This window comes from Amblyomma maculatum, chromosome 1, assembly GCF_055883805.1.
Source record: "Amblyomma maculatum isolate TAMU_Amacu chromosome 1, ASM5588380v1, whole genome shotgun sequence".
Classification (NCBI taxonomy): domain Eukaryota; kingdom Metazoa; phylum Arthropoda; class Arachnida; order Ixodida; family Ixodidae; genus Amblyomma; species Amblyomma maculatum.
The window spans coordinates 411528560-411550633 of record NC_139344.1 but is presented as its reverse complement, the minus strand read 5'-3'; the positions used below and the strand labels follow the sequence as shown (position 1 = coordinate 411550633).

At 44.5% G+C, this 22074-nt stretch overlaps 1 protein-coding gene across 2 annotated transcripts in view; it reads left to right on the top strand.

The window, feature by feature from the left end:
• LOC146208941 (RNA-binding protein Ro60-like) overlaps nucleotides 1-17107 on the top strand; it is a 29660-nt gene extending 12553 nt beyond the window's left edge. For both annotated transcript variants that reach the window (XM_084596607.1, XM_084596614.1), the window contains exons 6-9: nucleotides 7433-7672; nucleotides 8648-8817; nucleotides 14798-14975; nucleotides 16053-17107. In XM_084596607.1, the coding sequence (XP_084452733.1) occupies nucleotides 7433-7672; nucleotides 8648-8817; nucleotides 14798-14930 (543 nt within the window). In that variant the 3' untranslated portion in view covers nucleotides 14931-14975; nucleotides 16053-17107. The remainder of the gene's footprint in view (nucleotides 1-7432; nucleotides 7673-8647; nucleotides 8818-14797; nucleotides 14976-16052) is intronic.
• The last annotated feature ends 4967 nt before the right edge of the window (nucleotides 17108-22074 follow it).

Here is a 22074-nt window from a genome sequence, read left to right as displayed (position 1 = left end):
TCGAAGCACTTCTTGACAAGTGGCATCATCCAGTGAGAAATAGAGGAACCCTTCTTTCAACTTTTTTTTTGGTTTTACTTTTTTCCACTGTGCCAAGCCAGTACAGATGGTCTCCAGAGTCAGGTGATTGGAGCTCCTTGTTTACATCAGGGAGTCAGCATAGTGTGCTGCTGCTGTGTTGTAATGGCGCATTTCTATGGAAGTTGAAGCATCTGAGAGCTCGTTTTTGGATTTTAACAGCACTCTGAAGACGAATTCAGCTCTTCAGACTTCAGCACCGACAGCGAAACTGCGTCAAACCGACCCAGAATGTCAACGGCCATGCCCCGATAAGTTTCGCTTTCGCCCTGAAAAGTTCCGCTTTTGCTGCGCGCTGATCGGAAGAGATCAGTGTTTTGAAGATTACAACTGTTACCTGTAGGGTGTCAATGGCTTTCAGGCAGGATTATTTGCAGCCGCGAGCGCAGAGAGTCATATTTTCCACTAGAAGACAGCCAGGGGTCAACCTCGGCGTAGTTGACTTCGACTACTGTTTTCTTTCCTAATACAGCAAATGCAGTACACAGAAAGCTAGAATTTGCTTCAATGTTGCATTGGTCCTTGTTTTAAAAAGCGTACACATTAAAATGTTTTTGATGTCTTATTTGTGTCAAGGAACTTTGATGCTTTTGTGCATTCTTTAGCTACAATATTTTTTTAGTTTTTTTTTTCATCACTTACTCGATAAATATATTGGATTGTCATTAACACTATTGTGAAAAAGAATTTCTCCTCTGCAGTTTTATACAGACACTCTTGTATCAAGCAAGTTTTGTTAAAAAATTATGACACCACCCAAAATCCACCACATTTTCCACAGGCAGGAAAGTGTTAATGGCTCACACTGTCAGCGTTCGTTCGGTCACACTATAGCTGTCATTAAAATGATCTCATCACCTGAAACCAAAAGTAACGTCATGAGAACAATAAAAATCCGTTCTCCACCTGGAATGGAACCTCAATTCCTTGGATCCCCAGCTGAACAATTTAACCAACTGCATCTTGCCTGGGATCGTGAAACACACATCATAATTCTCCTTGTCTACCTTGAATGTGGTAGTTAAAAAAATAAATTAAAAAAAATCTTGGCTCCATTGAGAATCGAACCTCCGCATCCCTCGGATCCCCAGCCAAGCACTTCAACCAACTGTGCCATCGCGGTATCATGAAACATGCATCAGTAGTTAAAAAAAAATAAATAAAAAAATCCCGGCTCCTTCAAGAATCGAACCTCCGCATCCCTCGGATCCCCAGCCAAGCACTTCAACCAACTGTGCCATCGCAGAATCGTGAAACATGCATCATAATTCTTTTTGTCTATGGTGAGGATGGGTAGCGATAACAGTGACGCTGCAATTAGTGATAATGACAATGATGACATTAGCAATGATAATGACTGTGCATTTAGTTGATAATGATAATGAGAGCAAGCTGTGTGCACCAGCAATGCTCAGGCTTTCGTATTTCTGCATTGTAGACTCCACAGTGCTTTCTAAATTTTTTTCAAGCTTTTGCTTCACGTTGAAGCACCAAACGAAATTTAAGTTGGTTTCCCCGCATTGCACAACACAGGATTCAGCAGGCAGTGCAAAACACGAAAAACAGTGGTGACATGGTAGTGATGGCAGCTGCTAGCTGCTGTACAGGAGAGGTCATGCGTAAAAACATCTGAGGCATTCCTGCCCCCATGCTATAGACATACAGTTGAGGAAGTAGGAGCCAGCGGGCAAGAAACAAAATAATGCAGCAAGCCAAGGGTTGAGTTGACTCACTGGTGAGGGGAAGTTTGCATATTAGACCCTATTGTAAATAGCACTTTACTTGTTTCATGACTACAAATTGAATTGACTAATGAATTGAATTGCATCTACTACTCGTTGAAGGCTCGGAAGACATGCACAAGTTCATATTGAAATGCACAGACTTGAAGAAAATGGTTTCGAAACACTTGAGCAGCCCTTTGCAGAGCAAAAAAAAAAAGCAAGCACTTGCACCAGATGCTTGGTTTCATGGTGTTTGCTCATGCCGAAGCGATGCTGCATAGTAATGGAAGCAAGGAACGAATACATTGCCCTAAACATAGCAGTTGTGCACCCATAGTACTTGGTTTTTGTGCACCCGCTCAACCACTCCAACGTCCTGAAGGAGTCTGTGCAACAATATGTGTACAAGGATGCTGCTTGTTGAACTGAAGTAGTCATCATCATCAGCTGAACTATGCCCACTTCAGGGTGAAGGCCTCCCCCATATTCCTCCAATTAACCCGATCCTGTGCTAGCTGCATCCACTTGACCGCTGCACACTCCTTAACCTCATCCGCCCACCTAACTTTCTGCCACCCCCTGCTATGCTTTCCTTTTCTTGGAATCCGATTGGTTACCCTAAGTCACCATCGGTTATCCTCTCTTCTGCTTCCTGAATTGATATCTATGCAAACTATTGTTGAAAGTGAAACCATCGGAAAGCATTTTAACTTTCTGTGTCATGCAGTGATTTCCCAAAGCCTTACTACTTACCTTTAAAGGGACAGAACACTGGCCAAATTATCTCATGAGATTATGGTGGAGATGAAAAGACCATGCCTTATATAGTACAGGGCGAATACTTACAATATCAAAGAAAAGAGGCTTTGCAATTTTAATTTGTCATTGAAAATTACATAAAACCAACTGAGGCTCTACGGAAAAGCCCTATTACTTGTGGTGTAGTACCCTACGTGACTGCATGTCAACAAAATATCGCTGATATTCGCAAGTTATTATTCATTATAGTATTTTACGCTTTCTGCACTGCGTCCTTAAATAAAAACACTCTTCCTTTCGCACTGCGAGAGGCATGCTTTCAGGTTTTGCCCTAGATGGCGCCACAGGGTTTGTAATTCTGTTAATAAAGCGATGATAGTACCCAGTAAAACTTTCGGCGACGAGGCGTGCATTATTGTACCATAGCAGCCTTGAGTATGAAACTGAAAAGAACATTACTCTAAGCAAAAGATGTCTAATTACTGCCTGGCGAGTGAAATTTATATATATTTTTTTTTTTTTTTGTACGTCTTTTTTGTCGACCACCAGTCGTCATCCCGGTCACTGCACATGGTTTCCAGCATCGGACTACATAAAAACGGGCGCATTCACTGATCGAAAAATTACTGGTAAAAATTGTCTACAGTGGAATCGAACGTTTTAGACATCAATCTTCCCATTGCGGCTAAAAAAAATTTGAGACCTAAATTCCAGTGTTCTGTCCCTTTAACACTGCAGCATTTAACCTAAGACATGCTCACATTTTTCTGACTTTTCCGGTTTGCTGGGATGCCCAACGCTAGCAATCTTCACATTTGCTAAAAAGTTCACCCTAGAGACTAGCGACAAGCATCTGCAGTTTTTTACTCGCACGATGGACATTTACAGACACGTGCTGACAGTCTCTGGTGTGTTACTGTTATTTGTTTTACATCAGGTAATACATTATCTAAAGTTAGGCACCTGCCTTCAGTGAAACCATGTGGTTCTATCGTGCAGTCAAGAAAACTTGTTATTCCACACTGGCTCGCCGCAACCATCTTGGCTTGACTGCGCATATAGTCCTAGAAAGTTATCATTAAAGTAATGTAATATCATTCAATTTTCAGCTGCGAGCTGATCACACTAGGCAGTACTCTGCGATCAGTTCGCAGCTGCAGGGGCAAAGTAGGCGAAAAAGGGAATTAATAAAGGGAGCTTGCGAGAGCTGCCGCACATATGCGTGCAATGCAAGCAACATCCCTCGGGAACAATGTTTGCAGCAGCAGTAAGAAAGTGCACAAATACGCGACCCAACATTTGCATGTCTCTTATTGAAAATTTGCACGCGAGCTGAATTTTTGTTTTAAGAATAGCGCAACATTTTTTAAAACGCAGCATATATAAAATACGTGCATCACAGGTGAAAGGTCGCTTAGAGCACTTGCCTCGCTGTGCTCAGACCACTTCTCCCACGTGTCGGCTGTTATCCATTTTGAATTCAACTATTGTGTTAATCTGAATCATATCCGAACATGTTTCCGAAGACCCGACGCATAAGCCCGCCGTCCAAAGTGAAACACTGCTTTACGGTGGCTCCTGGGAATCTTCAAAGGCCAGGGACGGTGCTCACTTTCATTGTCTAATGTAGTGGTGGTAAACAAGCACCATCACACACGAAGGTCGCGAATAAAAATAATCACCACCGTGACTGTAATGCGCCAACACGCATAGGATTCATGGTGCTCGATGGTCGGCAAAAGTCGCACAAGCGAAACCACACTGCTGCGGCGTCCCAGGCACAATACCAAACATTGCCATAGGTGTCGTTGCACTGACATGACGACGTTACGGATATGTGAAGGAACAGCATCCTAAAGCAACCGGTGACGCAAAGTCTGGGTGTCCAAGGCACAGGCAAAGCGGCGGGGGAGCTCACGCACACGTACACCACACAAGAGATAGAGAGAGATAAAAGAAGGAGAGACTTTCCTCCTCTCGCCTACACCTCTGCCTTCAAGTGGGAGGAGGTTTGTCGAATTAGCAGAGACAGAAGAGGGCGTTGCTTTCCTCTCCTGGGTTAGACTCCCGTTCTTACTGACCTTCCCAATTGTGCGTCCACTACACTGTATATTTTCCGAAAAGTTGCCCCTCTCTTTGTAAGAAGGGTTTTTGGGAAATTGGCAGTACAGAATTTGCAGCTGCATTGTAATTGCCAACATGACCACAAATGGCCATGCTAGCACCATTGGCATCAACGGCTAAGCAGCCGATCAAAGCCAAATCAGGTCAAAGCCAAAGTACCTGTGGCTGATTGCATTTCATATTTGCTGTTGCGGTTGCTTGTGTTTAGGCTTAGGGTAAGCTAGGCGGCCTGTGTGCGGTGCACAGCGTAAACTTAAAATTCTCATGTGCTTAAAGTCATGGCCCAATCAGAGATAGTAGCAGAAGTTTTTGTATATTTTACTTTTGAATTTCATGCTTCATGGCATCGAGAAAAGGAGAAAATTTTGCAAACTAGAACTACTACAGAATGCTCATTAATGAGCAACAAAACCCCCAACATCTGCAGCTGGTGAAGAGCCATCAGTGTGGACCATGCTTTATGCAAAACTTCTCTGGCAGATTATTCAAACTAGGAGTCTCCTACTGCAAGGTCCCTGCAAAAGATGTCCCACTTTTTGATCTCGCAAAGTTGGCAAGTATGTTTGCTGTCACATTGTAAATGTGATAGTTAAATCTCATTACAAGAGACACTATTGCAAGAGACACTCGGTTATAAGAGACATCTGAAAATGGTTCGGTTGGTTTTCTTATGTCTGCCATGTTAACAACATTGCGTACAAGAGAAATGGTTACAACAGACACTCGGTTGCTAAGGACAACTTTTTCAGGTCCCTAGAGTAAATTCTTCACTACTTAGAAGAGACACAAGTCAAGTGTGCTCATGCAATGCAACTGAAGCATACCAACTCATACATGATGCACTTCAGATTCCTTTAGCTAAATTCTATTTCATGTCAGCATCATTTTTGTTGAAATATGTCAGGAACTATGAAGGAGGGCTTCCCCATGATTGGAAAGTCAAAATGACCCCGTTGTTTCAGCCACTGGCATCGCATTACTGTCACCTACGAAGCAAATCAGAATGCATGAATGACATGCAGCATTTTTAACTCCTCGCTGTAAAAATTTGATCACAGGATGAACGCTCAGAATCCTGATGTCTTTGTCTTTGTGGATAATGCTTCTAGTAGCACCAAAATTCTCGTGCTCAAAGCCACCAAAGTTATTTTTTCCCTTCAAACTCCACACGCTACCTTCAACTAACATACAAAGGCATTATGCACTCTGTCAAGTTGCTGTGCAAAACAAGGTTAGTAGAACGCCAAGACTGTACAATAGTAATTGATGCGAAGTTTGCTGTACAGGTGGTTTCAGGTGTCTGGAATGGCTTGAGAAGTGAAGCTGCGAAAAACTGTCAGACAAGCAAGCTTTAAATGTTGTGACATGATGTAAGAGAGCCCATATATGGATACTGTGGAAAGCTTCCTTGAAATTGAAGCTTGGGCGAGCATTGTGCTGATGTACCGGAGTCTTTTGAGGAATTAGTATCTGCAGATGTGGATCTTGTGTGCTCCTGAAGAGCTTACAGATTGTGCAATTCTCGTGCAAGTAAATTGCACATGTGCCACAGTGGATGACAACGAGGACATTTCAGAAGAAAAGTGTCAGCATCTGAGGGTGACGAGCGTGTAAGAGTGCTTCAAAGGTACTAGAGCAGCAGGAAGGCTTGCAAAGTGAAGTGCTTTACCTCCAGAATTTGGAAAGGAATACACTCTGCACTCACAAACTCATACATACTATAGTATGAATAACCTATTTAAGCTTTCCTAAACAATACCCTGTTGATGTGTGTGAATATATTTATATGCTGATGTGCACTAAACTGATCAACACAGTGCTTTTAGAATTTTTGGTTACAAGAGACCTTGCTTACAAGAAATAACTTTTTCGGGTCCTTTTAGTGTCTCTTGTAACGAGGTTTTACTGTATCTCTTAGAAAGGTGGCGTAGGTGTAACTAAAAACTTCCACTTTCTGCTGGGCATTGAGTAAATCGTGGTGGCAAGAGAGTAGATACGGGCAGGCAACTGTTATGACTTTTTTGCCTAAGTATAACAAATTTTCTCACAAAACAAATCATAAAAAAAATAAAAGTGAAGGTGAAAGCGCAGATTCATAACTCCAGTGGAATAAGTATTAGTTTGTATTATGCATGTGACGAAGTGTCTGCATCATTGTATTTCATTTCTTGGGCCCATAACTAGCCTATGGCTACGGGTCCAAAAATGTTGGACATATCTTTATTGTATTTTCAAGAAAAATACAGAAAGAAAGAAAGAAAAGTTATTCCCCCTCTCGATTATGTCCTATAGCAGCACATTCTTATAAACCAATTCTCAGTTTTTCTCAGGCTGCATTGCACACATGTGCACAATACATGGGAGATAGATGTATCCCCAGATCTGCATCTGCAGCGCTTCACAGTAGGAGAGGATGAAGTAAGACGATATCCAGTCATTTTATGAACGCCTCGCAACGTGCAGTTGTCATAACGGAGTAATTATGTTCATATTAGCGCCCATCAGAGGGTTAGGTCCCTGGACCAAGATGAGCTTTTGCGAAACTATTATGTTACTGTGAAATAATAAAACTATTAAAATAAAACATTTTCAAAAATATGAACTATTATTAAAATTTTATTATTAAAATATAAAAATTAATAATTACTGTTAAATATGTAAGTTATGTTTTTATTTCTATGGGCTGTGCTTGGGCAGATTCCAGCGTAAAAGTAAAACGCATTTTCTCGGGCCGCATACACACGCAGGCGGTGTTGGCGACGGGCAAGCGCTACCTCGTGGCGGTGGACGTGCGGGGCCCCATGACCCACGGGCGTGTCCGAGGCCTGGATGGTGTGACACCAGCTGAGGCATCGGCACTGCTGCTCCAAGCGTTGGTGCGGACAGGAGACACGGTCACCGCGGTGGCCTTTGCGGCGCGTGGCCTGGTCCAGCTTGAGGTGGATGCGCGGATGAGCCTGGCTGACATCAGTCGCCGCATGCGCGAGGTGGGTCATTCTGCTGCAGCTGCGGCACATCCAGTGCTTCGCTTGGGACGTTGCTTCCATTTGGCACTTGGTCATTCCTATTTGAAAGATGTTATTTTTGCTCGAGTATCCGCCCTAGTGAATTCCAGTTACAGCTCAGACTGCTTATGATGTATGTTGTGGTGGGAGAGGTCAAGGAAATATGCGCTATAATCGAGACGCCTTTTTTTTTTTCTCTCTTTTTTTGTGAGAATAGATGCTGATTGGCAGCTTCCTTTTCAGAAATGCTGTATCAATCACTGAACAAAAAACGACCCACTGCGCCTGCCGCACATTTAGATTATAGTCACCAGGCAATTTTTTCAGGCTCACTGGGACCCGAGAAATGGTCCAAATAATTAGTCTGAAAATCCGTGAATTGGGAAAAAAATAAATCTCTTTTAAATATTGTACATTACTTCACGTCTCGCATTTTGTTTCTGGGCCGATAATAGAGAGTTACAGCTTGGCACGATCCACTACCATGATCTGTTTATGCACTGCCTATGCGCGTGCACTGATCAGTCCTGACACGGAACACGTGCATGCCACCGGAAAGCATGCAGTACCATCAGGGCGATCTGGACATGCTCAGTGATACCTCACAGAAGTGTACCGCGCTATGCTTTAACGGAATTCTTGGGAAGCTAGAGTAATCAGAGCGGCTATAACTAGCCTTATTCATTGCTGTCTCCTGCCAGGGCTGTGCCTCACAGCCCCGACTCTAAGATGCTTTGGCACTTTCTAACATTCACATCTTTGGCGTGCATGAATGTGTTGCCATATACATTCGTGCACTCTTGTTAATCTGTTTGTCTTGTGCTGTGTGATGTAGCTGAGTGGAATGTAGAGAGGCGCTGATCCAATGACAGCGCAAGAGGCAAGATTAGATAGTCCTGCAGACTTCTTGTGGGGAATAACTGACTGTGTTCTCATGGGGCCGCGTGTGTGGCGCAGACCCCGATGGGTCCAGTGGACATGTCGCTTCCCCTGCGGTGGGCCAAGGAGCAGGGGCACCACTTTGACCTAGTGCTGGTGTGCACCGACAACCAGACCCAGAGTTTTGCTGTCCACCCAGCACAGGCCTTGCGGGAGTACCGGGAGGCTTGCAGCCTGCCTGACGCCAGGTGAGAGCAGCTCTGCATATTTTGTGATGACAGTTTGCAAAACCAGGCCGGCTTGCGCCTGTGGGATAGAAAAGAGGGGAAGGAAGTGACGGGGGTCTGTCATCACTGGGTAGCGAAAACGAAACCTCTGCTGTCAAACTGTTGTCTTGTGCAGTAAAAACGTTATTTGTAAGCCTATTGAACTGCATAATACAGTCGAGCCTATTTGTTAGGGCTTTGCCTAATAATTAAACTCACTTCGTACAAACGAAGACGATGTGACGGTCACAATGCACATTTGGGCTGTAGCGCCGAGTCTTGGTTAGAGTGAACCCCTGTTGCGTTTTACACTTAGGCTAGATACGTAGGCTCACCGTCAGCTGCCTGCAGTACTAGTGGTTTAGCATCTAGCTGCTTTGTCCAAATTTGTGCTTTTGAAATCTGACTGCAATGGCAGCTACACATTGATTCAAACAGTGTACATGAAAAACATTGAAAGTTGAAATTGGATCTTAAACCACAGTGAAAACATGTCATTGCAGGTCATTGAATGCTTTGTTGCACTGCTTTCAGCAGCCCAGCATTGTGTTTGCACATCTTTGTAATTACCGTATTCACTCGAATCTAAGACGACTTTTTTCTTCACAAATATGGTGCACGGTTTGGGGGGGTCGTCTTAGATTCGCGGCCGTCTGAAAACGGGTTGAAAACAGAAGATCGGTCCACGCGACGAAAGAAAAAAGCTTACGCCAGAAGCGCACAAGGTGCTACGGTGGTAGCTTGGCGACAAAAAAAAAATAAAAAAATAAACGGCCGTGGCCTCATAGAGAAAGAGATTGTGGCCTCCCGAAACCCACTCAAGGCCGCCCGCGTCCCCTAGCCACCACGCCCCTAGACGTCCCTAGTCTAAGGCCCCCGACTGGGTAGCCTCCGCTGTTCTGTCGTTCTCTTTTACGTTTCTTCTGCTCGCGTGCTCCCTCCGCTCCGAGCGTGAAGAAAGGAGAGGGAACGAAGATGCGAGGAAAGAAGCGGAGCGGCTCCCTGTGATTGGTCCGAAATGATGTCACTCGCCGCGAAATCAGTGCTAGCGCCACTAGCGCGTCAGACTCAGTCATCTTTCGCTATCCGGGAAGCTGCGTCTCTCCGTGCCGCGTCCTTGTTTGCGCCTTCTTTGTTTGCGGATGTGAGCGGTGTTTTTGCGCGCGCTTCATGATGAGTGAAACCAGGCGGCATTATACGGCACAGTTCAAGCGGAAAGTTATTGCTGTTGCGAACGAGACTGGCAACAACCTGGAAGCAGCCAGGCGCTTCGGCGTTTCTGAGGTGAACGTGCGCAGGTGGCTGCGAAACGCCAGCAGTTTGGCAGCGTGCTCAAGTTCGCGGAAAGCCTTTACGGGACCACAACGCGGGCGCCATGCAGAGCTCGAGGAAGACTTGGCTCGGTATGTGAATGATCTCCGGAACAGATGTGTCGCCGTCACCGTCGAGATGATACAGATGAAAGCCAGGGAATTGGCCCGTGAGCGTGGCATTAGTCGCACAATTTTCAAAGCTAGCAAAGGCTGGGTGAAGCGTTTTATGAACCGCGCGGGATTCTCGCTCCGCCGCCGAACTTCAGTCTGCCAAAGGCTTCCAGAAGACTTCGAAGAGAAGTTAATTTCATTTCAGCTGTACGTCATCGGGCTGCGACGCCAACACGGCTACAGCCTGGGGCAAATAGGCAACGCAGATCAAACACCGATGCATTTTGACATGCCGGTCAACTACACTGTTCAAAAAACTGGCTCTAAAGACGTGAAAATTCGGACGACGGGAAATGAAAAGCAACGAGTGACCGTAATGTTAGCTTGTACTGCGGACGGTAGAAGGCTTCCCCCCTACATTATCTTCAATCGGAAGACATTGCCAAAAAAGGAAGACTTTCCTGCTGGTGTCATCATCCGCTGCAATGAAAAGGGGTGGATGACCGCGGAGATGTTCAACGACTGGCTCCGCACCGTTTGGTTCCGTCGTCCAGGAGCGCTGCTGAGGCCATGTTCGATGCTGGTTCTGGACGCATTCAAGGGGCACGCCACTGACGCTAGCAAGGCTTTAATGGCAGACAACCGGTGCGACCTCGTCGTCATCCCAGGAGGGATGACCTCGCAGCTGCAACCTTTAGATGTCTGTCTGAACAAGCCTCTGAAGGACAATGTTCGTAAATATTACTGTGAGTGGATGGAGCAAGGAGGACCCGCACTTACGCCTACCGGAAGGTTAAAGCGAGCATCGTTGTCCCAGCTCGCGCGGTGGATCCTGGACGCTTGGCGCGCTATTCCGGATGAAATGGTCGTCCGCGCATTCAAGAAATGCGGAATTTCCAACAACCTCAACGGCACGGAAGATGACATGTTGTGGGACGATAGCGACAAAGAGGCCAGCAGCAGCAGTGACAGTGAGTGATGGTCGGTGCACTCGTTTGTTGCAATAAAGGAGAAAAAAAAAATTTTTCTTATTCATTGTTGTTAATTGGGGGGGGTCGTCTTACATTCGTGGCCGTCTTAGATTCGCATGAATACGGTACGTGTTCAGGATGGCTGGCTAATATACCGTAAAAACTGGAATATAGGTCGAATTTTTTTTTTTTTAAATTGTGGCGAAAAGTCGACCCTCGTCTTATATACCGGTCATTGGCGGAAAAACTACGGAGGTCTTGCAACAATGGGCGGCTGAAGTCAACAGCCTCCATCACATCTCCATCACCATTGCCATCAGCAGCAGCGTGGTGTGGCATCGCCATTTTGCATTTCCGTTGTCTGGAGCTAGCCACCATAGTCTAGAGTTATTCTGCTAAAAGCCAGCTTTTGACTTTTTTGCTTCAAAATGAGCGGAAGCCGACGGCATTTCACCGTCACCTTCAAGAAAAAGGCGATTGAGTATGCAGAGATTCACGGTAACCTGGCGGCACAGCGTGAATTTGGAGTATCTGAAAAGACCGTTCGGTACTAGCGGAGTCGTAAGCTGCGTATTGCTACTTGCAGCAACCAGAAGAAAACATCATTTTGTGGGCGGACTGCACCGTATCCAGAACTAGAAGCCAAGGTTGCGGATTTTGTCCGGGAGCTGCGTGCAAGGTTGCTGCCTGTGACTGCCGAATGCATCCGCGTGAAAGCGGTAGAGATTGCGCGTGCCTCGGGAGTCATAAAGACGCAGTTCAAGGGCTCGCCATCCTGGGTGCGGCGCTTCATGAAGAGGAAGGGCTTTGCACTACGACACCATACTTCTGTGTGCCAGGAACTGCCCAAAGAGATGGTGCAAAAGGCATTTAGAAAACGCAGCATCAGCAACGTGCTGGACGGCACAGAAGATGATGCTCTGTGGGACGTGGGCAGTAACAGGCACTCGTCATCCAACTCGAGTTTGGATGACTCTGAGTAGACCAACGCTTGCGCACTTCGTGTCTTTTCTGTGTACCATACACCTGACCAATTTTTCAACAGCATCATGCGACCATCGACCCACGTGCTTGTCAGCGCCTTGTTAACGGTGCTGAGTGGCGAAACAAATGAGGTATGCGCATGTGTACACTTGCGCTTACTCTCGCTTCTTTCGCTGCTCCGTGCCATGATGATAAGGTGCCGACAAATGCGCAGGTCAATGGTCACGCGATACTGTTGAAAAATTGGCCGGGTGTACATACGAGCAGCATTTAAGTGAAAATAAATACTGTCACCACTGTGCAACCGACTGAGTCGCATTTGTTTCAAGGTAAGAGTGTCTTTCGGTACTTTTGCCATTGAAAAAGATTTTTTTCATTTTTAGAATTGGTCAATTAGGGGGTTGACCTATATTCCGGTCCGACCTATAGTGCGATTTTTACGGTATTCCTTGTGAAGAAACCTGATGGAAGATGAAATATGTGACTTTTTTAAGCCAGTTTTTATTGTGTTTGCCAAATTTTTTTCACTGTTCTATTAGTTGAACAATTTCTTATTTATTTATTATTTATTTATTTATTTATTTGATACTGCCAACTGCCTCTTGGCAGTCCAAGCAGGAGTGAGTAAGTACAGTCGGCACTACAAATCAAGGTAAACAAGAATGTGAGTGACAAGAAAACATAAGGAAATGACTTGCAATACAGATTATTGCGCGGGCAAAAGCAGCTTATACAAAATTACAAAAAAGAACATTAAAAAGAACAAAAAAAAAAAAAAAAAAAAACACACACACATCTGCAAACTGCAAAAACAGGAGACTGGACACTCTAAAATTAACATACTTCATTGCAAAGAGTGCACAGCAGACGCAAAGGATTCGACCGAGGTCATATTGGCGACTTCTTGCGGTAGGGCATTCCACTCTGCTATAGTTCGAGGGAAGAACGAGAAGCGATAAGCGCTAGTCTTAGCCTGTGGCATCACAATTGTTTTGCTATGCTTGCCTCTTGTTTCTCTTCTCTTATTAAAATTGATGTAGATGTCGGAATCCATTTTTGTTTGTTTATTAACTATATTAAACAACGTTTGTAGGCGATGTAGTCTACGCCGAAATTCTAATGTTGGGAGGCCGGACCGTGTTCTGAGTTCAGTGACCGAGGCTCTTCTACTGTAAGTATTATAAATAAATCTAAGGGCTTTCTTTTGCACGTTTTCAATGTTATTGATGGCAGTTTTTGTGTGGGGATCCCACACAACATCGGCGTAATCGAGCAATGGTCTAATGAGTGTCGTATAGGCAGCGAGTTTAGTCCTACTAGTGCAATGCTTCAGCCGGTGTTTAAGTAGCCATAGTCTCCTTAGCGACGCCGAAACGACATATTCAACATGAGCATTCCAGGTTAGCTTCGAGTCAATTACTACACCCAGGTATTTAAATTTGTCAACCGGCTTAATTGCTACATTGTTGATTTTATATGTACAAATTAATGGTGTTTTCTTCCTTGTAATGACCATGTGTGTGCATTTTGACGCGTTTAAGTTCATGCGCCAGGACTGACACCAATTATTGATTGCAGTTAGGTAATCATGTATGGCAGTCTGATCGTGCAGTGATTGAATGTTATGATACACAATGCAATCATCTGCGAAGAACCGGCATCGTACCGGGGAATCAAAGGTCAAATCATTTAGATAAATTAAAAAGAGAAGGGGTCCAAGTACTGAACCTTGCGGTACACCGGAAAGTACGGGAGCAGGTAGAGAAATTGAGTTTCCTATACGGACGTACTGTGTTCGGTTAGATAAATAGGAGTCAAGCCAGCGGAGAATTTGTTCATTCTTTAGCACGCATTGTAGCTTCAGTTTTAGTCTATTGTGACAAACACGATCGAACGCTTTCTGAAAATCGAGAAAAAGCACGTCTATTTGCCCGCCCCGGTCCAGCGCTGCCATGACCTCATTGGTAATGTGTAGAAGCTGTGTAACTGTGGATAGGCCACGCCGAAATCCATGTTGTTTTTCGGAAAAGAAACTATTATTTTCTAGAAAGCTAATCACGTGCTTAAAAATAAAGTGCTCCATCACCTTACTAGCGGTGCACAGAAGAGAAACGGGTCTGTAATTAGTAATACTGAGTTTATCTCCGGACTTATAAATGGGTATTACCTTTGCTGCTGTCCAATCATTAGGAAGGACACCTTGCCTTAGACTTTCATTAAATATTATAAACAGATATTTTGCGCACCACTCCGCGTACCTAAAAAGAAAATTATTTGGGATGTCATCGGGACCAGCAGATTTCTTTATATCTATGCTTAGTAGGGACGAAAGAATACCTTCTTCAGAAACAAAAAGGTCCGGAAGTTCACAGCCAGAACCTGAAAATTCTGGATTATTGTCATCACTACCGCGTAGAAATACCGAGGCAAAGTACTCGTTGAACGCTTCGGCAATATTCTGGTTATCACTTGACTCGGTATCATTCCAGGAAATGGCCTGGTGATTCTAGATCAACCTGCAGGCGTTTGCTCTCACTGCTTATAGCCCTTCCCAATGGTTTCCTGGTGTGGTGATTGTTGCAGGTTTGCAGTGTGCGCCATGTGCAGCCAAGGTTTCTCCCTGGCTCCCCCTGATGAGCTGGGCATGCTGGACGTGGCGGGCTGTGACGGTCACACATTGCAGCTGTTGCAGGACTTTGCCAGTGGTCATTTTTGAGGAGTCCCTCAGCCTCGGCTGGGAGCCCAGTCACAGCTCTTTCCTGTGAGTTCTCTTTCCTCCCAGACTCTGGCACAGGGCCATTGCTCTGGTCATCGCACAAAACTGTGACTCAAAACTGTGTGTAAAGCATTAGCTATATTTGAACAAAAATATATTGTCTTTACACTTAGTACATTGTGTAAGCACATGTCTATTTGTAATATCCTGTAACTTGTTTTTTTGTGCTAAGTGGGAGGGCATCAATGGTTATACAGACATTATGCTAGGGGCTGCACAAGTTTGGGACTTAAGCATAAACGGACTTCCCCAATGACCAAGAGTCATGGTGACTCCATCAGTCATATGTGGGACACTCTCTCGTGGTTGTCAAGTAAAGAAAAATAACACTACCCTGGAAAACCCTCTCTGCCTTGCTCCCCAACTGCAAAAAAGCTTTTTTGTACATTTTTGCAAAAGTCATGGAAGCTTTCTTGAGGAGGTTAACTTCTTTAGAGATATAGGAAATGCAGCGGCATGCAGTGGGAAGATCTGGCGTAGCCATAAAACTAAAAAATATATATATAAAAATATAATAATCATGATTTAAGATTGTGCACTGCACAGCTAGCCAACTGGATGTCTTCATAGGACACTACACTACAGAGGATTAAAAATAGTGTGCGTGTTTGGCAAAAATATTCCGAAAGAGTTCTGTATAGCCAGTAATTCGTTACATGCATGTTTGTTGTTCAAGGTTTCACTGTAATATTATGATAACACGCACTCTGAGAACTGTTGCTCTAAGCATGTTTCTCTAAGCTCTAAGCATTGCTGCACTTGGATGTCAACAGAATACAAATAGCTATAGTAGAACTGCCTTTTAGAAATAGCAGCAAGAAGAGTGGTCTCGAATTATCCAATCAGATCACTGACATATGTACCTAATTCACAGCAAAGTGCTAAAAGATTGCGAATAAGGTGTGCAGTAGAAGGCACGAAGGGCAAGTGCCTGTTTAAGCCAATTAGGTTGTGTTTTTAGGAGTAAATGTACTGGCATTACCATCACTGCTCATAGACAATACCCAAGCTCTTGAATTGTTTTGCATTTGTTTTTGCTTCCATTTTTTTTTTCTTTTACAGAGAATCCTGGACAAAGCAGCTATCCGAGCCTAGTTCCTTATGCCCTCGAGCAGCATGGATCAGTGTCCTGCCTGGCAGACAGATCCACAGTCCTTTTTTTCTAGAGGTGCGGTTTCGGGTGCGTCCGCCCGCCCTACCCCGATCCAAAGTGGTGCCGAAAGCACAGACTGTCGCATTGTGATGCGGCCGAAAATACCGTGTACACCCAGTTTTTTTCTCGTTCCTCGTTCTGTTTGCATTCCGCGTTATACCGGTGCTGTCAAACGTTTCCCGGGGCAAAAGACGGGGAACTTAAAAGGGTGACAGAAGGCGCAAATGAGGAAGCGACAGAGAGTGATTCTGCCTTTATTATAAGCATGTTGTGTGTGTGTCTTTTGAAAGCTGGTCTCGTTTTAAAAGGTTAAGGAAAATGAAGGCATCTCGCCTCATGAGCATCTGCTGCTTTTAGCTTAGGCGACATCAAATTGATGAACGGGAAGGCTGCATATTTATCGTGGTGTGAAATGCTACTACCTTTAGCTTACTTGAACTTATCCCATGACATCCACATTGGTACTCTTGGGCCATAAGGATAACCTGATCGGAACTATTCCCAGCCCTCCGTCATGCATGTTTTACACAGGCAGTTTCAAGTGCTGTCCAAGACAACAGCAAGCTTACTAGCTTGACATAACTGAACTCACCTTCTTACGGTGCCACAGCGTGTGACTTAAAAAGTGTTTTCACTGCTAAATATGTCTTCAGACCCTTGCTACAAATCATATTTTGCGGAACCGTAACTTGTTCCCATGTGTCCCACTACTGTAAAATACCGAGCAAGCACGGACCTAATATTTATATATACAGTGAAAGCTCGTTAATTTGAACCTCGATAATTCGAACTACACTACTTGGTCCGGCCAAGCTGCATAGAGATCTGTGTATAAAAAAGCCCGTTAATTCGAATGCGAGTTGGTTCCGCTGCGGATAATTCGAACTACGCGCCGCCATACCTGGCTAGCTTGGCGCACATCACGCGGTAAAAAAAAAAAGACTAAAGAAACACCTCCGCGGTAGGAATGCATAATTAGAGGCTGCGCACGTCCAAAATGGGAACAGAAGATGGAACCAGGTAAAACCATGGAAGAGTGGGTACAATGTAAATGGCGCCATAACAGGCGTGGCGGCCGGCGGCGTTAGAGGGAGGGGATGGCGGCCACGGCAAGGTCAGTGCATGGCCGCGGCGGCGGCTGCCAGCTTTCTTCTGCGCAACCTCTGTAGCTTGCAACTAAATACTCGTTAATTCCAGCCTTGTTAGTTTGGAAATAGGGATAAGTACTGTCGGCAGGGTCCCAGCCAACGCCCATAAAAGGCTATCTCAGACGTGCACTATGGGTTAAACTTTTTGTTTTTTTACGACAGCCCTCCGGCCTTCCACCGATCAGTCGTCAACAGAAGCACGCGAGTCAGCCGCGATCATGGTGATAGCTTTTAACACCGTTCGCTTATTCAAAAGTCGCTTGCTGCTATCACGCTTTCGAATTATTGGAGTCGCCCATAGCATGACCAGTCACCCATAACATGATAAAGTGAACATACTGAAATGTAGGCTTGCACAACCGAACAAGCACTGGCACTTTGCCAAGTTCACTTTCCCCCCTTCCCCCTGCTAGAGCTAAAGTCAAAAGGTAAACACGCTTCTGTTGCTGCTTAGCATTTTGGCACACTGCCAAGAAATGTGTTGTGGACCGAGCATGCTAACAACTGATGCCTTTTTTTTTCCTTCAGATTCGTAGGTACAGATCGGGGCTGAGTGGGTTCATTATGCGAATGAGTTCATTACGCGAATAAATATGGTACATTTACCGTAATATGAATGGTTCTTGTCAGTTTTTTCGAAGCCATTCAATAATTCGAATACTTTTCCCGTTCCCGAGCTTTTACTGTATAATCATGCAATATTGGAGGATGGAGGCTGCTTGCTAGGTCTAAGCCTGGAAATCCAGAACAGGCACAGGGCAGATTGGGCCTTTAGTTTGTCGGATAACTAATCTTCGTCGGATAACTTTAAATTCAACATGGCAACCATCAGGATGGAAGCTCGGCATCGAGTTAACTCAGAAAATGCCGGATGCAAAATTTTAACGGTGTACTCCATTAGAAGACATGAAAAACCAGGTAAATAAAGTACAGCTAGTTTTCGTTCGTTCGTGGCTAATCTGGACATGGCACATTAATTGCACGAGCACATGCTCAGTCTTTTAGGAATATTGGGAATCTCAAGGTAAAGGGAGGTGAGGGCTTATTCAAGCATGGGTATTCTTTTCTTTTTTTTTTTGGTATTGTATGCTGAAAGTGAGCACCTTGTTTAGCCAAGACAATTACTGGAGGCATATTTGGCTTCAGTGCTTTGTAATAATGCAGTAGGTTGTCCTTGCAGCTATTGAAACTGCCTATGCATGGAGTGTTTTGTTACGCGTGCACTGCGTACCCCGAAGTGCGTATGCAAAGCAGAGCAGCTATCACTAAGGCAACTGTGACAGTCTTGAAATTCGGCTTAGCAGGGTCGATTATCAGATTTGCCAGCAAACAGGAGCTTGTTTCAGGCGTACAGCACTTTTGCGGTATTTCTGCCGGGAAATTTCGCAGGTACTGCGCACTTTAATCAGGATTGGACAAAATTTGCGATTTAACATTTGTTTTTGCTTTTACTGTTGTAAATACATCAGATACCATGCATTTTTTTTCACAATCAAGTAACTCTGCATCACGTCTTTAATTTAGCCAAGTCTCTGTGTATCACACACGTTTTAGGAGCCTTCACAATACAATCTTCGGAACAGAAAGACTGACTGTGACGGATATCTCATTTATACAGGCGTCCTCTTGATTCATTCGTCCTGTTGCCTGCCGACGTAGAGCATAAGCGAAGTGGCCATTGAGTGCCTGGCAGTCAAATGTGCCTGACTGTTTCTACGCCATTCGTCGTACTCGAACAAAATCAGCCCTGGACACGCCATTTATTTGTAGGGCATCTAGCACAAGTTTTATCCTTGCACAATGTGAAGTTGTTGAGCATAGTTGCCCTATTGCTATTTTAAGCACTACCAATATTTTAGCATGTACATACATTGGAGCATTCTTTGCATCTCAAAAACCAGTTGTTTTTTTTTACTGGTGTGACAGGCCAACACTGGTAGCAACTGGCAGTGTCTTATGTGGCGCCATCTGTTGGCACTTGTAGACACTTTTGGCATGGTCCGCAATTAAAAGAGGCATCAGGCTCACAGCAAACAATATGACAGCTGGTGTCCTCTGTTTTATAGTTACTGCTGTTGTTGCTAGCAGGAAATGTTTCTGATATGTGCTCACCAAGAAAGTAATTATATCACCCAGTAGTTATGTTCAGAACCTGTGACATCGTCTAGAGAGGTGAAGCACTGAAACCTTGGTTGAGTGAAATTCCCTAGCTAAGGAAATTCAATACCTGCATGAATGCCTTGTCGGAGTCAACACTCATTAATTGACTTGTGCTTAATCTGAGTGACCAATTTTATTTAAATGAGTGCTTTTTTTAAGAAATTCACTCAATAATTCAAACTGCGCATAATTCAGACACAGTATTCAATCCTCTTTCAAATCAAATTATTGAGAATCAGCCTTGTCAAGGTTTGATTGCATTTGAGACCTTTGACATACATGGCACTTAAAATACCAAAAATTTCAAGTTGGCACATATCTTAAAGAAAAGTTGTTCATATTTTTGAGCACCACGGGTGCTGTGCATGTAATGAGGGCCATAACTGCTAAATTCTAGTGTGGCAATTGCAATCTAGACTTGCTCCATCATTTGTGTCGTGCAAAAAAGCTTGGATTGGTTTCGCATTGTCTTGAAAATGTGCTATACCGAGAAGCCACTGCAATTGTCTTTTATCACATATTTGCTCATTCTTTATTCTCTGTTTTGCAGTTAACTTACCTATGCTAGTTGGTGTGAGCCTTTGGAAATCTCTTGGGGGTGTTTGTTGCATGATTATATATAATTACATGCTGCATTTTTTATTTTGTTGTTCACTGTTGGTGTTTGCTTTTGCAATTTAGAACGGGCTTTTGTTGTCCTTAGGAATGCACTCGGTATGTGAATTAATATGCATATATTTATGTGGGGTGGATGACCCGTCTGCTCTTCTACATACTATTTATTATATGCTTTTAGTATATTGAGCATGTAGTCTTTTTTTTCATGCTCTGATAGCTATTGCATTGTGTCTTATTTATACAGAAGCATAGATATATTTTACTTTCATGGTGTGTTCAGTTTGTGGAGCCTGCAGCAGGTTTCCAGCACGTGTCCACGATGCGGTGTTTTTACCCATTGTATGGTATTGTTAGTTAAACGCCTTTGTTTTGGGAAATGGAATTGAGTTCAACGAATCCTGCAAAAATTAATGGTATTAGAACGCCTTCAGTACGGACCACCTGTCTCACGAGCACTGTGTAATTTTGTTTTTTTGCTACTAATCATGATGTCTAAGTGGTCATCTGTGAGAAGCTTAAAATGTATCAGAGCTTGTTTATTTGGTTAGAGAGAAATTTTACGTTGGCGTTTTGCAGTACCCCTGTCTCGCGCTCACTCAATACCTGTTGATGACAATGGCTGCCATGTCTTCAAGAGCCATGTTTGGTCGCCGTGTGCATAGACAAGTTTCAGTGGTCATATGACACTAGCTATGGCGGAATGATTTACTACATTGTTCAGAAGCACTTTACAGAAGGGGCAAAGTGTAAATGATGCCTATCAGAGTGAGTGCTGTATCGAGTTGCAAGTTTTTCAGAACAAAAACCTGCTGTTCTAACGTAAAACTTCGAAATTCAGTGTCGGAGAGATTCGCAGACTTTCGGCCCGTCATGTAGCGTAATGTAGATCGGATCGAGCAGTTCAAGTAGGTAGCCTGTAACAGCTGAGTTAATTTGAAGAGCTGGAGTGCTGTATGGCAGTAAAAAAATTGCTGATGATTACGTTACTTTCTAACGTGAAATTTGAGTGCAAGCTCATCAGCTGTTTCACATTTTTGATAGATTGACGCAAAGAATTTGAGAAAGACATACGTACAATAGACAGCTTTTAGGCAGGCGGTTCGCAGTGTTGTACGGGGGCGGCTATGCATTTCGGCTCGGGCGGTGCATATAATGGAGATCCACCGCCACTGATCCGGTGCTCCGATTGCCACCGCAATAGGGGTGGCATTGGAGGAGGACCGAAGAGAGCAATTAAGTTGTTGGGAGGCCGCGGGAGACAGTGCGTGGGCCCATAGGAACGTTGCGCGGCGAAGAGATAGCTGCGACTGACTGATGCCACGGAAACCGCTAGCGAGTAAAGTCAACATGGCTCTACATTTCGGTTTGGGATGCACGCACCGTGATTCGCTGATGCCAAGCCGGCGCTTCGGCAACCGGAGAATACCGTCGCCACCACGCAGGAAGGGGGAAAGGGGACATGCAGCAGTGAACAGTGGTGGCAGGAGCGCACGCAGTCCCTGCTGCGGAGCTGGTTACGAGGGACAATGGTGACAATGGCACGAAATGCAGGAATGGGCGCCAAAGAGCTGCATTCTAAAACGTAAACGCGGGATCAAATCCCAGCCTCGGCGGCTGCTTTTCGATGGAGGTGTAAAGGCAAGGCGCCCGTGTGCTGTGGGATGTCAGTGCACGTTAAAGAACCCCAGGTGGTTGAAATTTCTGGAGTCCTTCACTACGGCGTCTCTCATAGCCTGAGTCGCTTTGAGATGTTAAACCTCAAAGCCAAACCAAACCAAACCTAATTTCAAACTGTATCGTAACATAGAGTTGATGGTAATAGGCGCGTGAGTACATGGTAAGCAGTGTGGTGCTTAATCGGTCTCTTCATGCCTCACACATTATTGCGCACACAAGTGGTGACACTTTGCATTGGCGCACAGCGTGATGACTGCAGTTAACAGGGCACCATTTGGCAGCATAAGACAGCAATGTTGCCTGTGCTGGCCATAGTTTCCATTTTGCG